Genomic DNA, 18,070 nt, shown 5'->3' with positions numbered 1-18,070 from the left:
TGGCTGGCCTACTCTTTATGTGCACAATGTATTTATTGAACTTCTGAACAGTAGTTCTCAGATTTTACCTTATAACAAAATCACCTTGGAGCAGCAGGATGCTTGTTAAAATGCAAATCCAAAATCTTTACCACTAAAGAGAAGGTCTTGTGTTGAGTCCAAAACCTTGCATTTTTACAAGTAACCATTTGATTTAGGTGAGCTTCCCTGGAGGTTCAGTCAGTAAAGAGTGTGCCTGCAATGCAAGAGATCTGGATTGGATCCCTGGGTTGGGAAGGTCCCCTGGAGAAGGCAAATGGCAACCCACTCCAGTATTCCTGCCTCGAGAATTCCATGGACAGAGGAACCTGGTGGGCTATATAGTCCATGGGGTTGCAAAGAGTCGGACACAACTGAGCGACTAACACAGACACACATTTGATTCAGGTAGAGTTGGTTCCCTGGCCAGGGTTGGAGACACCTAGCTGTGGAGAGTTATTCTAAATTCTTTCTGCAAAACTGACAGCCGTTTCTAATTGTGGTTTGTCTGGATTTTGCATTTTGGAAAGTTCTAAAGAAGTATTCAAGTGCTGACACAAGTAAAAGAATCTCAGAATTATTTCAGAGACTGAGGAATCCAGCCCTTTTACTCTTCATCAGGGATGGGGGAAATTGAGGCTCAGAGAGGTGACATGACGTGAGGCTCAGAGAGGTCACAGCTAGCTAACAATAGAGCCCAGACTCAGACTGAACTGGGACTCTTGCTTAACCATAGTTCAAAGTCCCTCTTGTGTTCCAGACTCTTCTAGTAAGTTACAATTCATAAAGGAGCCTCCCCATTTCATTGACCCTGCTGTATAGATACACATAATCACTAACCACAGATGTCATTGAGACTTGTGGGTGGACAGGCGGGACCCAGCAGCTGAGCTACTTGCTCTGGGTTTTTTAAGCCAAGCCCCACTGGATTTTAGCATATTGGGGGTAGCATAAAGGGAATATCCTGAAATCCAACAATCTAGAAGCATATAGGGCACCTCCCTGTACCTTTTGAGAAGAGAAACTTCTAGAGATGCTATACATAGTGAAGGAAGGGAACGTCTATTTTTTTTTAAAGCTGGGGTTTATTTTATTGTTATTATTACATGAGGAGTTTATTATTCCTTAAATTGCATATCCTCATGATATTTACTCTTGTAAAATAATTTCATAATACATTTCCTATTTTAAAGTAATATATTTCAAAATGAAAAATTTAAAAAGAAAATGAGATGGGAAAGGGAAAAGGCAACTCAGTGTGGTGAAGTAGACCTCTGAAAGACAGAATCTCATAATGGGACGATGATCAGATATGATCAACACAGAGAGTTTGTCAGACCTTGGTGCAGTTTGGTGACGGCAGTTCTCAAATTTAGTTCTCATAATCATCTGAGGAGTTGGAGTCATCTTTGCGACCCCATGGACTGCAGCCTGCCAGTCTCCTCTATCCATGGAATTCTCCAGGAAAGAATACTAGAGTGGATACCCACCTCCCTTCTCCAGGGGATCTTCCTGACCCAGGGATTGAACCCAGGTCTCCTGCATTGCAGGTAGTCTCTATACCATCTGAGCCACCAGGGAAGGTCCTCTCATACTTTAGACCAAGAAAAATTCCAAATATTAAAGATGCAACCAAAATAGAAGGGGATAAAACTATTTTATATCTGAGTGAAAAGGAGTTTTGAATTACAACTCAAAATCAGCAATGGGAAAAAAAAAAGGTTGATGAGCGTGACTATACAAAATATAAATCTCCACAGGAAAAAAAATTATCTGCAAGCTCAAGAGATAAAGTAGCAACAACAGAAAACTGGGACAAACATTTGTAATCACACCACAAATAAAGGGCTCATTCTCTAATAGATAAATTAATAAGAAAAGATCATCAAAACAAGAGAAAAAAATAATGAATGTTTTCAAAAAAGTAATTGCAGAAGGCTTTTAGTTATATTTGGTAAAAAAAAAAAATTACGGATAATAAAAATGGTGCAAATTTAAATGTTGGCACATGTTTTACCTATTATCTTTGCAAAATTTTCAAAGATTGATGACATACTGCATTAGCAAAGACTTTGGGGAGACAGGTACGCTTATACAGCAAGGGTTAAGGTGAATTTCCTTGGGAGGGAAATTTGTCAATGTTTGTCAAAATCACAGCTATGTGTGTAGTCTCTGGCCCAGCAATCCAAGAAATTTCTCCTACACTGGATGTGACGCCCATGTAAGGATATTCACTGCAGTATTGCTTGCAACAACAAAAGAATGATATCCTAAATATTCATCAGTAGGGGACTGATGAAATACCATGTGGTACACTCACACAATGAAAAAAACTATAAATCTGTAAAAAAAAAATCTCTGCAACTTTGATATGCTTTGATAGGGAAAGATCTGGAAGGATACACAGGAAAAGCAATAAAGGTGATTACTACGTAGGGTATTGGGGCTTCCCAGGTGATGGTATAGTGGTAAAGAACACGCCTGACAATACAGGAGACACAAGAGATGTGGGTTTGATCCCTGGGTCAGGAAGATCCCCTGGAGGAGGAAATCGTAACCCACTCTAGTATTCTTGCCTGGGCAATCCCATGGACAGAGGAGCCTGGTGGGTTACAGTCCATGGAGTTGCAAAGAGCCACATGACGGAAGCAACTTAGCACGCACACACGGAGGGTACTAGGCAGATAAGGCACAGTGTGGAAGGGAGGCTCTCCATTGTTTAATTTTTCATTTTTGAATTGTGTAAGTGAAGTATCTATTCAAAATTTGATTTAAATAATTATCTGAGAAGCCCGTTAAACATATAAGTGATTTCCCCTAATATTAACTCCACTGAGACAGAATCTCCAGCTATAAGCAGGAGGGCCCTCACCTGTAACAGTATGTGTAGTTATTTCTTTTAAAAAAAAAAAAGACACACCCCTTTAGCTCCAGTTTCTGAATTTAAAGTAACAATGCCACGTATTCCCCTCTCTGGAGATTGAACATAGAGTAAACTCACCATCTGCCCAAGTTTGCTAAGATGGATGTTGTAATCATTTTATGGCTTCCCGAGAACAATTCGTACAATTTATGGCCAAGGATGGTTTGTATATCTCTACTCTTTTTTGTTTGCATTCTTTTTAAAAATTGAAAAAGAAAAAACAAAACAAAAACCCTATTTTGTCCTCTGGGTGATAGATAGATGAAGAGAAGACCAGTCAGCCTTCAATCGTTGTTTCTAACTATTGTCCTCACATTTATCCTCATGGTCTGTTCAGAATAACAGTATATATTGATGAAAATACCACAGTGGAAACAAACAAATAAAAACTCATGCCTATGGCTAAGCTGGAAAGTTATAAAAAATCTGTCTTTTCTGATATCTACCAAAAGTGAACATCCCATATCCTATAGTTTGGCAATTCCAATGTTAGGTATATAACAAGGAAAATGTATCCAATGGCACAACGAAGACATGTATGAAAAAGCCCTAAGGAGCTTTACTCATAATAGCCCCACGTGGAACACCACCCTAACGGCCATCACGGTTAGAAGAGACGTGTGCATTGTGGTATATCCCCACACCAAAAATTCTGCATAGCAATGAGAACGAAAGAATCAGAAAGACATGCAGTGATCCCACTAACAGAATGGTGAGCCAGAAAAAGGGCAATCCACAAAGAAAACACATGGTGTGATTTCATTATATGGTAGAATGACAGGACAAAAGAATCTACGGTTTTAGAAGTGAGGATGGTAGATGGAAGACAGTAGAGTAAGTTCCCTACATATGAACAAGTTCCATTCCAAAAGTGAGTTCATTAAGTCCAATTTGTTTGTAAGTCCAACAAAGTTAGCTTAGGTCCCCAGATAACTCAATTGGCTATATAGTACTGTACTGTAATAGATTTATAATACATTTCACGCAAATAATGCATAAAAAAATAAACAAGCACAAAAAACAAAGAAAACATTTCTAATCTTACAGGACAGTACCTTGAAAAGTACTGCTGTCATACAGGGGCTGGCATCGAGGGAACAGGCAAGAAATGGTACCGACTGCAGGAGGGAGAGGATGTGGGAGACGGGAGAGCCGAAGGATCTGGGTGGTTAGGTCACCTGGACAAATTCATCGAGCTGCATATTTAATACTTGCACATTTTCTGAATTTTTGTTATGCCTCTCAGTAAGTTTTTAAAAAGTCATGAGCAGTGTGTGAATGAGTTTTGCATAAGTAATAGGCTCGACTGCTAAATAAATGCTCTCCCAGCCCCTGTTGAGATACCAAGAGATCCTAAGGAGACTGAAAGACAAAATGCCATTGGCCACAGCTCCTGGAAATGACGCAGAAATGCGGACTTGATGGTCTAGAGGGGTCCCTCTGCCCCACCAGAAAAAAAGCAGCAGCAAGACCTTCTCAATGCCTGGCAGAATAGACAAGGCAAAGAGGCTATGTGTTAATCTGCAAGAAGAATAACTGCAGCCCGTTTTACTTCAGAATTCCTGACAGCTGGGATGGTCCACGGAAGTTAATTTTCTGGATAAGCAAAAATTTCCACTTTGAAAAATCCCATAATTTAAAACAGAATTGTTTTTAATGGAACCCTTTCAGAAACACATTTCACACATCCCTGACTTTTCAAAAAGTTGAAGAGTCCACGGAATAGAATTTAACCTTTACACCAAATAACACTAGCGATTAGGTCCCATTTCAGTGCCAGGCACACTCTGAAACGCTTTACAGTAAATTTGCTCTTAATCCTCATAAAACCCCTACAAATGAGGTCTTATTATTATTCCCACTTCACGTATGAGACCAAGGGTGATTGATTAACTGTCTGAGGGCATGAAACAGGTCTTCTGTTTACAGCCTCAGTTATTTTGCATCTGCTATCTCCCAGAATGCCAACAGGTAGACGAGAATGCTCATTGTACCTCTAGAGAGACCGAGTTCTCACTGCTTTTCTCTCCATATTTCCTTTCTCCTTCCTCAGTGTCACACTCTGTAGTTTCTACAGAAGGCTACACCTCATAAACTCCTGCCCAAAATCAGATAAAAATTGATAGCACTGTGTTTTCCCCACTTTATATAAACTACATCTCCTTAGATCTTCCTATGGCTAAAATAATCCCATTGAGTTGGGCCAACTTTTTTATCAGTTTAAGAGATCCCACTGGTTCTCTGCATTTCAAAGTGTCCTGGATTTGCTTTTTGCTTAACACAACTCAGAAGGAAGGCTTGGATTCTCATTAGATTAACAAAAAGCAGCCCTCAGCGGGGAGGCCTCCTTGACCTCCAGCTCTTAAGAAAGTACAACACAGAAGCAGGCAAGCACCTAGGCGTGCAGTCATTGTCTGTAAGGCGCGTGGACAGGCAGGCCTGCAGAGCAAAAGAAAAACCCCATCCTTACCCTGTTTTCAAGCTGACCAAGGCGTCCTCGACTCCCTTCTGATTAAATTTGGTCATGTACTGGTGCATGTAGGGGTAGTTGTTGCGGATGTTTCGCTCTGTACTGCCGTTGGGTACCGTGCCAAATCGAAAGGGCGGGGAATAGTCGTGAGGTCTCTGAAACTGCAGAGAGACAGAGAAAGAAAGAGAGCAGGAGGAGAAAGAAGAGTCAGCCATCCTTCTGCCTTGGGTCAGGAGTCAAACATCGGCATGTGTTAGCGCAGGACAGAAGAAACCCATTCAGTTTTGTGCTTCCTTTCTGCTTAATCACACCTTCCAGTTGTCTGGGAGCTCCAGGAAGTCAGAAACAGAGTCTGTCTTGTTCCTTACTGTTCCCCAGAGCCCAGAACAGGGCCCGGCGGGGTGTGCAATAGAAACTTGTTGGGATGGCATTTTTAGGTCCCATTACAGAGACTGGCCTAGTGGTAGGGACACAGAAAGAACCTGGGAAATGCTAGTTGAGCTGGAGTTAATGCATGACTTTAGTTCATTCATCCGTTTTACAGTGACATTTTCTGAGATTCTCACCAATCACTCTCATCTCTGGACTCCATTTACAATTCCTTCTAATACATTCCATCAGAAGATGATGAAGGGGAGCAGAATTTGCCATCCCCAAATATGCCTCTCTGGCATATGAATTTTTGGGGGGCTGGTTATCTTTTTTTTTAAGATAGAGCAGACACAGGAGAAACTCTGAAAACTGAGTCCAAGTTAACCTTTTTGGAAGAAGCAAAAATCTTACATTTTAAGGGAGTCTTCCTCTCTGTAACCCGGAAGAGGAAGATGACTAAATCTCTAAAACTCTTTTCAATGGAGAAGGCAGTGACTTAAATCTGCATCATGACCATACCCTTGCTTACTGACTGTGCTTTTCCTGACCTTCCTTCCCCACTGCCACACGTCCCCAACCCTCACCGCCCTACATCTTTCTTACGTCTTCAGCTGAAGATAGAATTTAAGCTGGTGGTTTGGGCTATTTTAGGGAGTTACTCAGTTTTCTTGGGTATGTCCCATATATACAGGAGGTATACATGTTTTTCTCCTGTTAATCTGTCATTTTTCTTTTTTTTTTTTTTTAATCTGTCATTTTTCTATGGGGGGTGGAGGTCTCAACCAAGAACCTAGAAGGGTAGATGGACAGTCATTTTTCTTCCCTTACAATGATTCTATGTTATCATTTACTCTTTCTCTAGCCATCATTCATTCATTCATCTATTCATGCATGCAGGCACGCAGTACTTATCGAGGGCCTAACACATCCCAGGGCCTTCTCTGATGGCTCAGTGGTAAAGAATCCGCCTATCAATGGCGGAGACACAGATTCGATCCCCCGGGTTGGGAAAAATCCCCTGGAGGAGGAAATGGCAACCCATTCCAGTATTCTTGCCTGGGAAATCCCATGGACAGATGATGCTGGAGGCCACAGTCCATGGTGTCACAAAAGAGTCAGGCACAAGTTAGCAACTAAAACAACAACCCATCCCAGGCACAATGGCTGGCTCCGTGAAGGTTTCTTGAGCTGGAGTCCATACTAACCATTAGCTTCCCGGGCATTCCCACGTCCAGTATGGCTCCTAAGCCTCTGTGATGGCTCACTGTCCATGCTCCCCTCATCTTCCCTGATTGGCTGAGATTGTCTGTTCAGAACAGTCCTCCCCAAGTTGTCCCACTTTGATCATGTGGTTATTTTTTTCACTCTATTTATGCTGTGTATTACATGAACTTATTTTCATGTGTTTTCTCATCCACACATTCTTTGGATAAACTTCATTTGGTCATGACATCTTATTCCTTTCATATGCTCCCGCTTGATTTGGTTTGCTAGTATCTTGGTGAGGATTTTTGCATCAATATTTTAAAAAGGTGTAGAGAACAAATGTATGGACACCAAGGGAGGATGGGGAGGGTGGGATGGATCGGGAGATTGGGATTGACAAATATATAGCACTATGTATGAAACAGATGACTATCGAGAACCTACTACGGAGCACTGGGACCTCTGCTCAATGCTCTGTGGGGACCTAAATGGGAAGGAAACCCAGGGAGGAGGGGAGTCACTCTGCGGTGTGGGAGGAGCTAACACAACCTTGCAAAGCAGCTGGGGGCTTGTGCCCAGTCGCTCAGTCCTGTCTGCGACCCCATGGACTGCAGCCCGCCAGGCTCCTCCGCCCATGGAATGTCCCAGGCAAGAATACTGGAGTGGGGTGCCATTTCCTCCTCCAGGGGATCTTCCCGACCCAGGGATCAAACCCACTTCTCGAATCTCCTGCATTTAACCTCCTGCAGGCAGGAGCCTTTACACTGAGCCACCTGGGAAGACCCAAAGCAACTATAGTCCAATTAAAAAAAAATATTGGCCCATCACCTTTTTTCCTTGTGATATCTTTGTTTACTTTAGTGTCAAGGAAAAATACTGGCTTCATAGAATAAGTTAGGAAGTGTTCCCTTACTCTCTATTTTTCTGAACAGTTTGAGAAGGATTGGTGTTGATTCTTTAAACTGGTAAAATTTACCAGTGAAGCTGTCTGGTCCCGAATGTTTCCATTCTTTAAAAAAAATTTTTTTTTTATTGAAGTGGAGTTGACTTAAAATATTGTGTGAGTTTCTGGTCTACAGCAAAGTGATTCAGTTATATATACATATTTTTTCATATTCTTTTCCATTATAGCTTATTATAGGATATTGAACATAGTTCCCTGTGCTATACAGTAGGACTTGTTGTTCATCTATTTTACATACAGTAGTTTGTATCTGCTAGTCCCAAACTCCTAATTTATCCCTCCCCCAGATATGCCAATTTGGCATGTGAATTATTTTGAGCTGAAGGCATTCGAGATCCCATGGGCTCACGAGAAACTTTTCCCCCTTCCCTTAAAGAATTTAAATTGGGGGCCTTGCCCGTAAGAAGAGTGATTATCAGAAATAAGATTTTATGACCTATGATAGGCAAACATTTAATTACTGAACATCTGCTCTTCTCATCTTCCTGTGACTCACCCATCTCCCTCTGCAGCCGCCAGCTCCTACTCTACTCCTTAGCTTGGGACGGCACTTCTTCCTAATTTTATCTTTCCGTCTCTGACCCTCTCGTGTAAGGCGGTGGGGGGTGGGAGGGGGTTCCTGTACACACAAAATTAAATGAGGTTTTCTCCTGTTGGTCTGTCTCAGGTCAATTTAATTCTAAGACCAGGCAGAAGAATCCAGAAGGAGAGAGAAAGGTTTTCTTCCTCTCTGACATCTGCTCACACCTTCAGTGTTTGGGGGTAATCTAATCAGATTAGGCATCCAGAGAACTGGGTCGAAATCCTGGAAATACAGTTAAAATCTAGAGACAGCACAAGGCGATGGTTACAAGTGTGAGCTCAGCTTCACAGGTTCCAAAATCAGGTTCATCCCTTGCAGACTGTGGGGTCTTAGAGAAGTCACTTTCCTTCCCGCTGCTTCCACTTATTTCCTGTCTGCAGAGTAGAAACTCACCAGTACTTCCCTCTTGGGGTCAATGGGAAGATCTAAAACTTTTGTCTAAAATGTTTGTCAAGTAATGAGAATAGTGTCTGGAACAGAAGAAGCACAAAACAAAACTGTTCATAGATAGTGGGAAGCTGCTATATAGCACAGGGCACCAGCCTGGGGCTCTGTGATGACAGAGAGGGGTGGGATGAGGGGGTGGGAGGGAGGCTATACACACAATTACAGCTGGTGCGTCTTGTTGCAAGGCAGAAATCAACACAACATCATAAAGCAATTATCTTCCAATTAAAAATAAATTTTAAAAAATTTAAATAAAAGAAGATAAAACTCTTCCTTTTCATTTCTACCAACAACCTGGGCAAAAATAAAAAAAAATGTAACCTGGACCTTATTTTTCTATGAAATATGGAATTCTGGAACCAGAAAGTGATGATAATATAACTAAACACTTTTGGGGGACTCGGCTGGGGCCAGCAATGTGCCAAGAACATAACAAATATTGGCTTATTTAATACAACAACTCTGTGTGTATGTTACTCACTCAGTTGGGTCTGACTCTTTGAGACCACATGGACTGTAGCCCGCCAGGCTCCTCTGTCCATGGAATTCTCCAAGCAAGAGTACCGGAGTGGGTTGCCATTCCCTTCTCCAGGGGATCTTCTTGACCCAGGAATTGAACTCAGGTCTCCTGCATTGGCAGGCAGATTCTTTACCATCTGACCCACCAGGGAAGCCCTAAAACAACTCTGCCAGGTAACTAATCTTCGAGGCTTCATTTCACAGATGAGGAAACCAAGGCTCAGAGAGGTTACATGACCTTAAGATTGTTTTTGCTGTTCAGTCACTAAGTCATGTCTGACTCTTTGTGACCCCGTGGACTGTAGTACGCCAGACTTCCCTGTCTTTCACCATCTCAGAGTTTGCTCAAACTCATGTCCATTGAGTCGGTGATGCCATGCAACCATCTCATCCTCTGTTGTCCCCTTCTCCTCCTGCCCCCAATCTTTCCCAGCATCAGTGTTTTTTCCAATGAGTTGGCTCTTCCATCAGGTGGCCAAAGTGTTCTTAAGATTACACTCCTTGTAAGCAGCCCTCAGGTCTGAACTTTATCATTCCTTCCGGACCCTCACCAGTGATCTCTCCTTTTTTAGAGGTAAGGACCTTGAAACCCAGAGGGAAGGACAGCCAATAAACCTTTGGCAGCACCACAGCTGGGCTCCAGAGGTCTCTCAGAATCCCAGGCCAGCACGTCTTCCATGGAACTGAGAGTTGCCCAAGGACGTGTCCAAGTTTACCCCAGGGTGAGGCCCGTGGAAACCACTATTCCTTTCTCCAGATTCACACTTCATTTCACTGTTAATTAAAATTTCCAGCTGCAGATCGTCCCCCTTAAATTAGGCATGCTGCTGCCTAGTAAGCAGCTGTAACTGGATTGGGGGGTAAGTGGCCATACCTTGTCCAAATGAGATCATCCAGCTGGGAGCCTTGTGTTGGGAGTGTGTGTGTTTGCGTGTGTATGCAAATGGACAGAATGCTCTTTGCACTCACTCAGGCAAGCAGCATCACAACCCATCACCTCGGAGCGGGAGGCACTAGCCCAGCGTGCTGGCACGGCAGCTGTCTGCTCGGGGGCACAGAGGCAGTGGCTCTGCTCATAAATCGAGGCATTGTAGCAGCCGCTCCCAACCTCCTGAGAGGTCAATAGCCTGTTTGCCTAACTGCCTTCCCCTTCACTCACCATCTGCAGCTGAGGAGGCACGCAGCTCTTTGAGATCCTTTCCTTCTTAGCCTTTGGTTTGCAGAACAATAGAGAGAGGGAGTCCACCTCCGGGATGAATTTCTACACTCCTCTGGCCTTGACTGTACCATCACCCACTCTAAACTCAGCCTGGCACCCAGATGGAGGAACCTTTTCCTGCTCAACTAAAGGATGTCAAACTTGAAAGCATGACTCATGATACATCTTCCATCTCTGCCCCGCACACACACACACAAGTACCACATCACAGTACGCTTTCTACCTGGGATTATCCTCTAATGTCAGCCATGGTGAACTACCTTTTAAATAACCACAATCTGTAAATTAATGTCATGACTCCCTAAAGTGTCCTGACCTACAGTGTGAAAAATAGCTAGGGGCAAGAATGACTCTTGCAGGAAGCCCAGAGCCTAGTGTTAAGGGCACACTCTGTGTTTATTCAGTTCAGTTCTGTACCTCATTTGTGTCCAACGCTTTGTGACCAACTCCACCAACTCCAGGAGCTTATCCAAACTCACGTCCATCGAGTTGGCATTGCCATCCAACCATCTCGTCCTCTGTTGTCCCCTTCTCCTCCTGCCTTCAACCTTCCCCAGCATCAGGGTCTTTTCCAATAAGTCAGTTCTTCGCATCAGGTGGCCAAGGTATTGGAGTTTCAGCTTCAGCATCAGTCCTTCCAATGAATATTCAGGACTGACTTCCTTTAGGATGGACTGGTTTGATCTCCTTGCAGTCCAAGGGACTCTCAAGAGTCTTCTCCAACACCACAGTTCAAAAGCATTAATTCTTTGGTGCTCAGTTTTCATCATAGTCCAAGTCTCACATCCATACATGACTACTGGAAAAACCATAGCTTTGACTAGATGGACCTTTGTCAGAAAAGTAATGTCTCTGTTTTTTAATATGCTGTGTAGGTTGGTCATAACTTTTCTTCCAAGGTGAAAGTGTCTTTTAATTTCATGGCTGCATTCACCATCTGAAGTGATTCTGGAGCCCCAAAAAATAAAATCTGTCACTGTTTCCATTGTTTCCCCGTCTATTTGCCATGAAGTGATGGGACTGGATGCCATGATCTTAGTTTTTTGAATATTGAGTTTTAAGCCAGTTTTTTCACTCTCCTCTTTCAACTTTCATCAAGAGACTCTTTAGTTCTTCTTCTCTTTCTGCCATAAGGGTGGTGTCATCTGTGTATCTGAGGTTGCTGATATTTCTCCTGGCAATCTTGATTCCAGCTTGTGCTTCATCTAGCTCTGCTTTTCCCATGATGTACTCTGTATGTGTTTCTTATAGGAATGGATTTCCAAGGTAACTTTCTTCCAGAGAGTTCCAAGTGGAGAAGAAACAAATGTGGGCTCCAGCCCAGGAAGGGGTGGTGCAGAGGTCTCCCCCATCAATAAGACCACGTGTGTTCATGCTAAGTTGCTTCAGTCATGTCTGACTCTTTGCGACCCTATGGACTGTAGTCTGCCAGGTTTCTCTGTCCAATGGATTTCCCAGGCAAGAATGCTGGAGTGGGTTGCTATTTCCTATTCCAGAGGCTCTTCCCAACCCAGGGAGTGAACCCGTGTCTCTCTGTCTCCTGCACTGGAAGGGGGATTCTTTACCACTGAGCCACCTGGGAAGTCACATGCTTCCGGATGTAGCATCAAACTGTCTGAGCCCTTAAGAGGGAGGAGAGGCTCAGAGGCCTCCATTCAACCAATGAGGGTGGTGAACCAGGCTCACCCAGTGTGATTCCATGAGAACACGTTCACGGGCTCATTTACAAGGTCCAGTCCCCAAACTCCCTCCATGGCTGTCACAAAGGCAACTCGGTGCAATTACATTCCAGACCCCAGAAACGAGGGGTGGTTTGAATCAGGCAATGGTGATGGTCAAGAGGAGGGGGAGGAGGGGGATGAGACGACAGAGTGGGGAGAGGCAGCAGAGAGGGGCTGGAAGAGCGGGGAGGTGAGGGAAGAAATAACATTTATAATAGGATTACTTACCATGTGCCAGGCACAGTGTGAGGATTATCCCTAATCCTCATATCAACCATGCCAGAATGGTACTAAACCCCTCTATCAGGAAATTAGGCCACGGGGAGATGGGACACTCCGAAGGCCATACAACTATTATATGGTAAGTCAGGATTTGAACCTAGATTCGTTTGACCCCTATGGTGTTGCTTTCTCCACTACAGCAATCTGTCTCCCAGAGACAGATTTCAGCAACCATGGTAACACCCAACATTTTGAAAAGGGTCGCCACCAACATTCCAATGTCTTTAATAATTTCGAGGGGAATGAATTCCCGTCTGTATAATTTAACCCCAAGGTCATCCGAGCACACCACGGGCTCCTATTGCAAGTACTAACACTGCAGATGGCTGAACAGTATTATAAACCTGACTTGTTGCATAGATACTCATGACTAAAACAAACAAAAAATAAACACACTTGCATACAGTATTAAAATAAATTGATTCAATATAGATTTTTATTTTGCAGACTTTCTTGGTGTATTTGCCATTAATCTTCTGGGAGCACTTAGCTTATTTACTCCAGGAATTTTGCTGTTTATTTAATTGTATCAAACATTTAATTAAAAGAGCTATCTGCTTGCTGCTAACACTCTGAGCGTGGAAGCTGAGCCGTGTCTCATGAGGATACAGTATCTGTTACTAGGTGTTTCCAAGTCAGAGAAGGTCAGTTGAATTATTAGTGGTTCTAATTAGTTTTCCCACAAGCAGTCATGTTATTATACCTAAAACTAGGTAGCAAGGGATATTTTTTTTCCTCCTTGCTGTTGAAAATAGCATCAAAAAGTAAAATACACTGCCAACTACTTCCTTTTTTTAAAAAGTGTTTATTTAATTTACTTTGCTGTGCCAGGTCTTAGTTGTGGCATGTGGGATCCAGTTCCCTGACCAGGGATTGAACCCGGGCCCCCTGCACTGGGACCACAGAGTCTTAGCCACTGGACCACCAAGCATTCCTTGCATGTCCGACTCTTTGCAACCCCACAGACTGCAGCCCACCAGGCTCCTCTGTCCATGGGATTCTCCAGGCAAGAATACTGGAGCAGGTTGCCATTCCCTTCTCCAGGGGATCTTCCTGATCCAGGGATCAAAACCACGTCTCCTTCAGCTCCATTACTGAGCCGCCAGGGAAGTCCAAAGAAGTCCCTACTGATTATTAATACTTTCTTGAAAAATCTTCTCATCCAGAACATGGTTTCCCACTGCTTCCAGTGTTCCTCTGGTCACTTATTCTAGGAACTATACATTTGTTCCCATATATGATGTAATTGGATCTGTAGAGGATTTCATTGGCTATGGGGAACATCTCATCGGCAGCTTCCTTTTATCCTCACAGCAACTATGATGCCCAAAGGTTCAGAGAGGAGCTAGGAGGCACAGCAAGGTTACACAACAGTAAGGGCATCGCGCAGCTGGTACATGGCAGAGAGGGAAGGAAACCCAACTTTCTTGACTCCAAGCAGACGGCTTTCTCTGCTGCCCCCCCAGATACACTTTAGATGAGCCATACACTTAAGGTGAGCCAAGGAATTGAGTGGACATGACTTATGAAGCAAGGGCTCCAGGAGAAATCAGAAAGGAAATAGGGGAAGGAGGTTAGGGAAGGGGAGGAAGCCAGGCGAGGGTGTGACTACGGGCAAAGTCTTAACATCAGCCCGAGCTCACTGGGACCTCGAGAGTAAACTGCACCTCGGAGTTTGCCTGGAAGCAGCAGAGCAGCTCGCTTTCATATTCTCACCCTGGCTAGTCATTGGTTACAGGATGGTCGATCCTTTCTAACTGTGGTGTTGGAGAAGACTCTTGAGAGTCTCTCAGAATGCAAGGAGATCAAACCAGTCAATTCTAAAGGAAATCAGTCCTGAATGTTTATTGGAAGGACTGATGCTGACGTTAAAGCTCTGATACTTTGGCCACCTGATATGAAGAGCCAACTCACCAGAAAAGACCCTGATGCTAGGAAAGACTGAGGGCAGGAGGAGAAGGGGGCGATAGAGGAAGAGATGGTTGGATGGTATCACAGATTCGATGGACATGAGTTTGAGCCAACTCCAAGAGATGATGAAGGACAGGGAACCCTGGTGTGCTGCAGTCCATGGGGTCACAAAGAGTCGGATATGACTTAGCGACTGAACAACAGCAATAATATCCAGGCATCCACCATTTTGCTGCTGCAAGATAATCACCCTCTGAAGGTCCCCGAGCCTTCATCAGCAAAGGTGAGGGTGGGCACACAGAGCCGGGCATGGGGTCCAAGGAGCCCCGGGGGGGTGTCCGCAGCGCCTAACACACCCTGCCCTTCTCACTCAGTCAGCAAGTGTGCACTGAGCATCCGCCAAGTGTCAGAGAACCCTGCCACCCCCTTCCCCCGTCTATTTTAACCTCATCAGTATCCTCTCCTTTACAGCACTTACTCCTGCCTGGAATTTCCTTGTCCATTACATTTACTCAGGTGCTGCTTATTTCTTCCTACTGGGATTTAAGTTTCACAGGAGCACAAGCCCAGGCTGCCAAGTTGACCACGGTGACCAGCAAGATTCTCCCAAGAGGTGGTAGTTCCCCTAAAACCTGGATGTCCAGGAGGAGCCGGCCATGAGAATAAAGGGGGAAGAACATTCCAGGCAGAGGACCTGACAAGTGCAAGGGCGCTGTGGTGGAAACACACTTGGATGCCTAAGGGACAGAGAGGGGGCCTCCGTGAGAGGGAGGGGACACCCGGGGATGGGCCAGCTAGCGCAGGGCACTGTCAGCACAATGAGGACAGTGGCATTCACTCAAGTGACATTTCTGACGGGGAGCCATCAGAGGCCAACGACTCCCGAGGGCGATGGTGCCTCTGTGAAGGTGACTCACCCCAGCACCCCTGCCCCCCACCATCTCTCTGATGACAGGCTTCTCTGCACTTCGTTCAACCACCCTGTAAGTCACGGATAAGCTGTTAAAGGCTTTTCATGGGCTGATTTTCTATTCAGCGGTCTGCTGATGAATGCCGAAAGGATATATGTAGCCTTACGCCAACAAGACATGATAGTGAGATTTTATAAAGAGACAAATTATACTCACACACAAGACAGAAAATCTTTGCAGCGCAGCAAGTCCCCACACTGCTGAGCTTAGCAAGTCAGGGTCTGCTTCCTGAGACTAAAATTCCAATAGAAGGACGTACCCAGTTTACCTCCTTTCTTCTGCCCCGTGCATTTCTGAGTAGCTACTCACACCCCACAACCCCCGTTACATGGCACTGGGGGATGGAGAGAGCAGGTGTTAACATCCCTGTCTCCCTGGTGGTGGGACGCATAGACACATGAGGCAGGCCTGGAGGTGTCTCTGAGTAAACGGAACCAGTGGGAAGTGACAAACCGGTCCTGTATTCCTTTTGCATCCCTTGAAGAAATTTCAGGTGAGTCAGGAGTGCTGGTGATGGGCTGACTGGTTACGTGGTGTAAGGGAGCTGTCTGTTTTGTATCTGGGCAGGGCTCAGAGAAGGGCTTCGCTGGTTGCTCAGCAGTAAAGAATCCGCCTGCCAGTGCCGGAGACTTGGGTTCGATCCCTGTGCCAGGAAGATCCCCTGGAGGAGTAAATGGCTACCCACTCCAGAATTCTTGCCTGGAGAATCCCATGGACAGAGGAGCCTGGTGGGCTACAGTCTGTGAGGTCACAAAGAGTCGGACACGACTGAGCACGTTTGCAGGGCTTAGAGAGGATTTTTGTTTTCAAGTCAGAGATGAAGAATCCAAGGCAAGGAGCATGAGAGAACTCATACAAAGTCATAGAATTGGGAGGTACCTATAGCCAAGAACTTCACCCAAGATTCTCCTGGTCCAAGGTTAATGGATCTTCCTCACCATCGTCCTCTCCATGACAAGATGAGTGAAGTCACTCAGTCGTGTCTGACTCTTTGCGACCCAAAAGACTGTAGTCTACCAGGCTTCTCTGTACATGGAATTTTCCAGGCAAGAGTACTGGAGTGGGTTGCCATTTCCTTCTTCAGGGGATCTTCCTGATTCAGGGGTCGAACCCAGGTCTCCCACATTGCAGGCAGACACTTTACTGTCTGGGCCACCAGGGAAGCCTCTGCCCTAAACTGTGACTTGAGTCAGAGCTCAGAAACCATCGTCAACACAATCATGTAAGTATGAGGGATGACTACCGGGGGAAACTGTGTTCCCAACTTAGATTTGGACTTTTTAAGACTTAGGAGAGCTAAGCTTACGCTTCTGTTCCTGAAACCTTTCAAAATACGCCCAATGGAGTTAAGAGGAAAAGAAAATCCCCCTAGATCTGTGCTTTAGAGTTGATAATTTGGGTGGTGGGAGCCTGATTTACTTCCTCTGTTGTTCAGTCGCTCAGTCGTGTCCGACTCTGCGACCCCATGGACTGCAGCATGCCAGGCTTCCCTGTCCTTCACCATCTCCCGGAGTTTCCTCAAACTCAGGTCCATTGAGTTGGTGATGCCATCCAACCATCTCATCCCTAGTGGCCCCCCTCTCCTGCCCTCAGTTGGCTCTTGGAAAACTCACTGGCAAACATCCTCTGAGCGGGGAACACTTGAGATTAACTCCTCAGGCAGAGACGAAAGCAAAGTGACCTCACCTTTTTGTCACTGAGGCCGGTCACTTGGTCCACAAACTCCTCCTGGATCATGAAAGCGGCCAGGTTGGCCGTGTAGCTGGCCAGGAAGATGACGGCGAAGAAGGCCCACACGGACACCATGATCTTGCTGGTGGTCCCTTTAGGGTTCTGCACAGGCACAGAGTTGTTGAACACCAGGCCCCAGAGGAGCCAGATAGCTTTTCCAATCGTAAAAGAAGGCCCATGGGGTGCTGCAAATGACAGGAAGGACATTCTCAGTGCATCCTCAAAACACACACTTGGGAGCATTTGACACTGTGCACTGGCCCCAGCAACCCTGAAGGCTGTCAGAAGACAGTGTATCTCACCACTGTCCCGGGGCCACAACCACGAGTTATTTTTTCTCTAAAAATTAGCGTTCTTCCCATATTTTTATATTGCTGACTTTTTGCCACGTTTCTTAAAAGAAAAGGAAAGAAAGGAAGACAGAGAGAGAGGGAGGGAGGGAGGCAGAGGAGGGAGAGAAGAAGGAAGGGAAGAAGCAAGAAAGAAAGGAAGGAAGGAGGAAGGGAAGAAAGAGAAATTTACGAAGGAAGGAGGAAAGAATGAAGGGAGGGAGGGAGGAAGAGAAAATGGTTATGACAATGCAGGCTTGAATTAGAAGTAGTGTTATGACCTGTTTTAAATGTGGATTTGATTTCCTTTGGGGGATACACGGATGGTCTTACAGAAAAACATGTGCGTGTGGGCTGATTCGGTATGCATAGGTTGTGATATCGTATAAGAACCATGCAATTCA

The 18,070-nt window shown here is 44.9% G+C and overlaps 1 protein-coding gene across 2 annotated transcripts in view; it reads right to left on the bottom strand.

The window, feature by feature from the left end:
* The window catches only part of GRIN2A (glutamate ionotropic receptor NMDA type subunit 2A), a 436,975-nt gene that overhangs the window by 69,645 nt on the left and 349,260 nt on the right, over positions 1 to 18,070 (bottom strand). For both annotated transcript variants that reach the window (XM_043456415.1, XM_043456416.1), the window contains 2 exons: positions 17,293 to 17,522; positions 5,412 to 5,572 (listed from right to left, as the gene is read on the bottom strand). In XM_043456415.1, the coding sequence (XP_043312350.1) occupies positions 5,412 to 5,572; positions 17,293 to 17,522 (391 nt within the window). The remainder of the gene's footprint in view (positions 1 to 5,411; positions 5,573 to 17,292; positions 17,523 to 18,070) is intronic.

Source organism: Cervus canadensis, chromosome 32, assembly GCF_019320065.1.
Source record: "Cervus canadensis isolate Bull #8, Minnesota chromosome 32, ASM1932006v1, whole genome shotgun sequence".
NCBI classification, from domain to species: Eukaryota; Metazoa; Chordata; class Mammalia; order Artiodactyla; family Cervidae; genus Cervus; species Cervus canadensis.
Note: the sequence above shows the minus strand (reverse complement) of the source record. Positions and strands in the feature narration are given on the sequence as shown.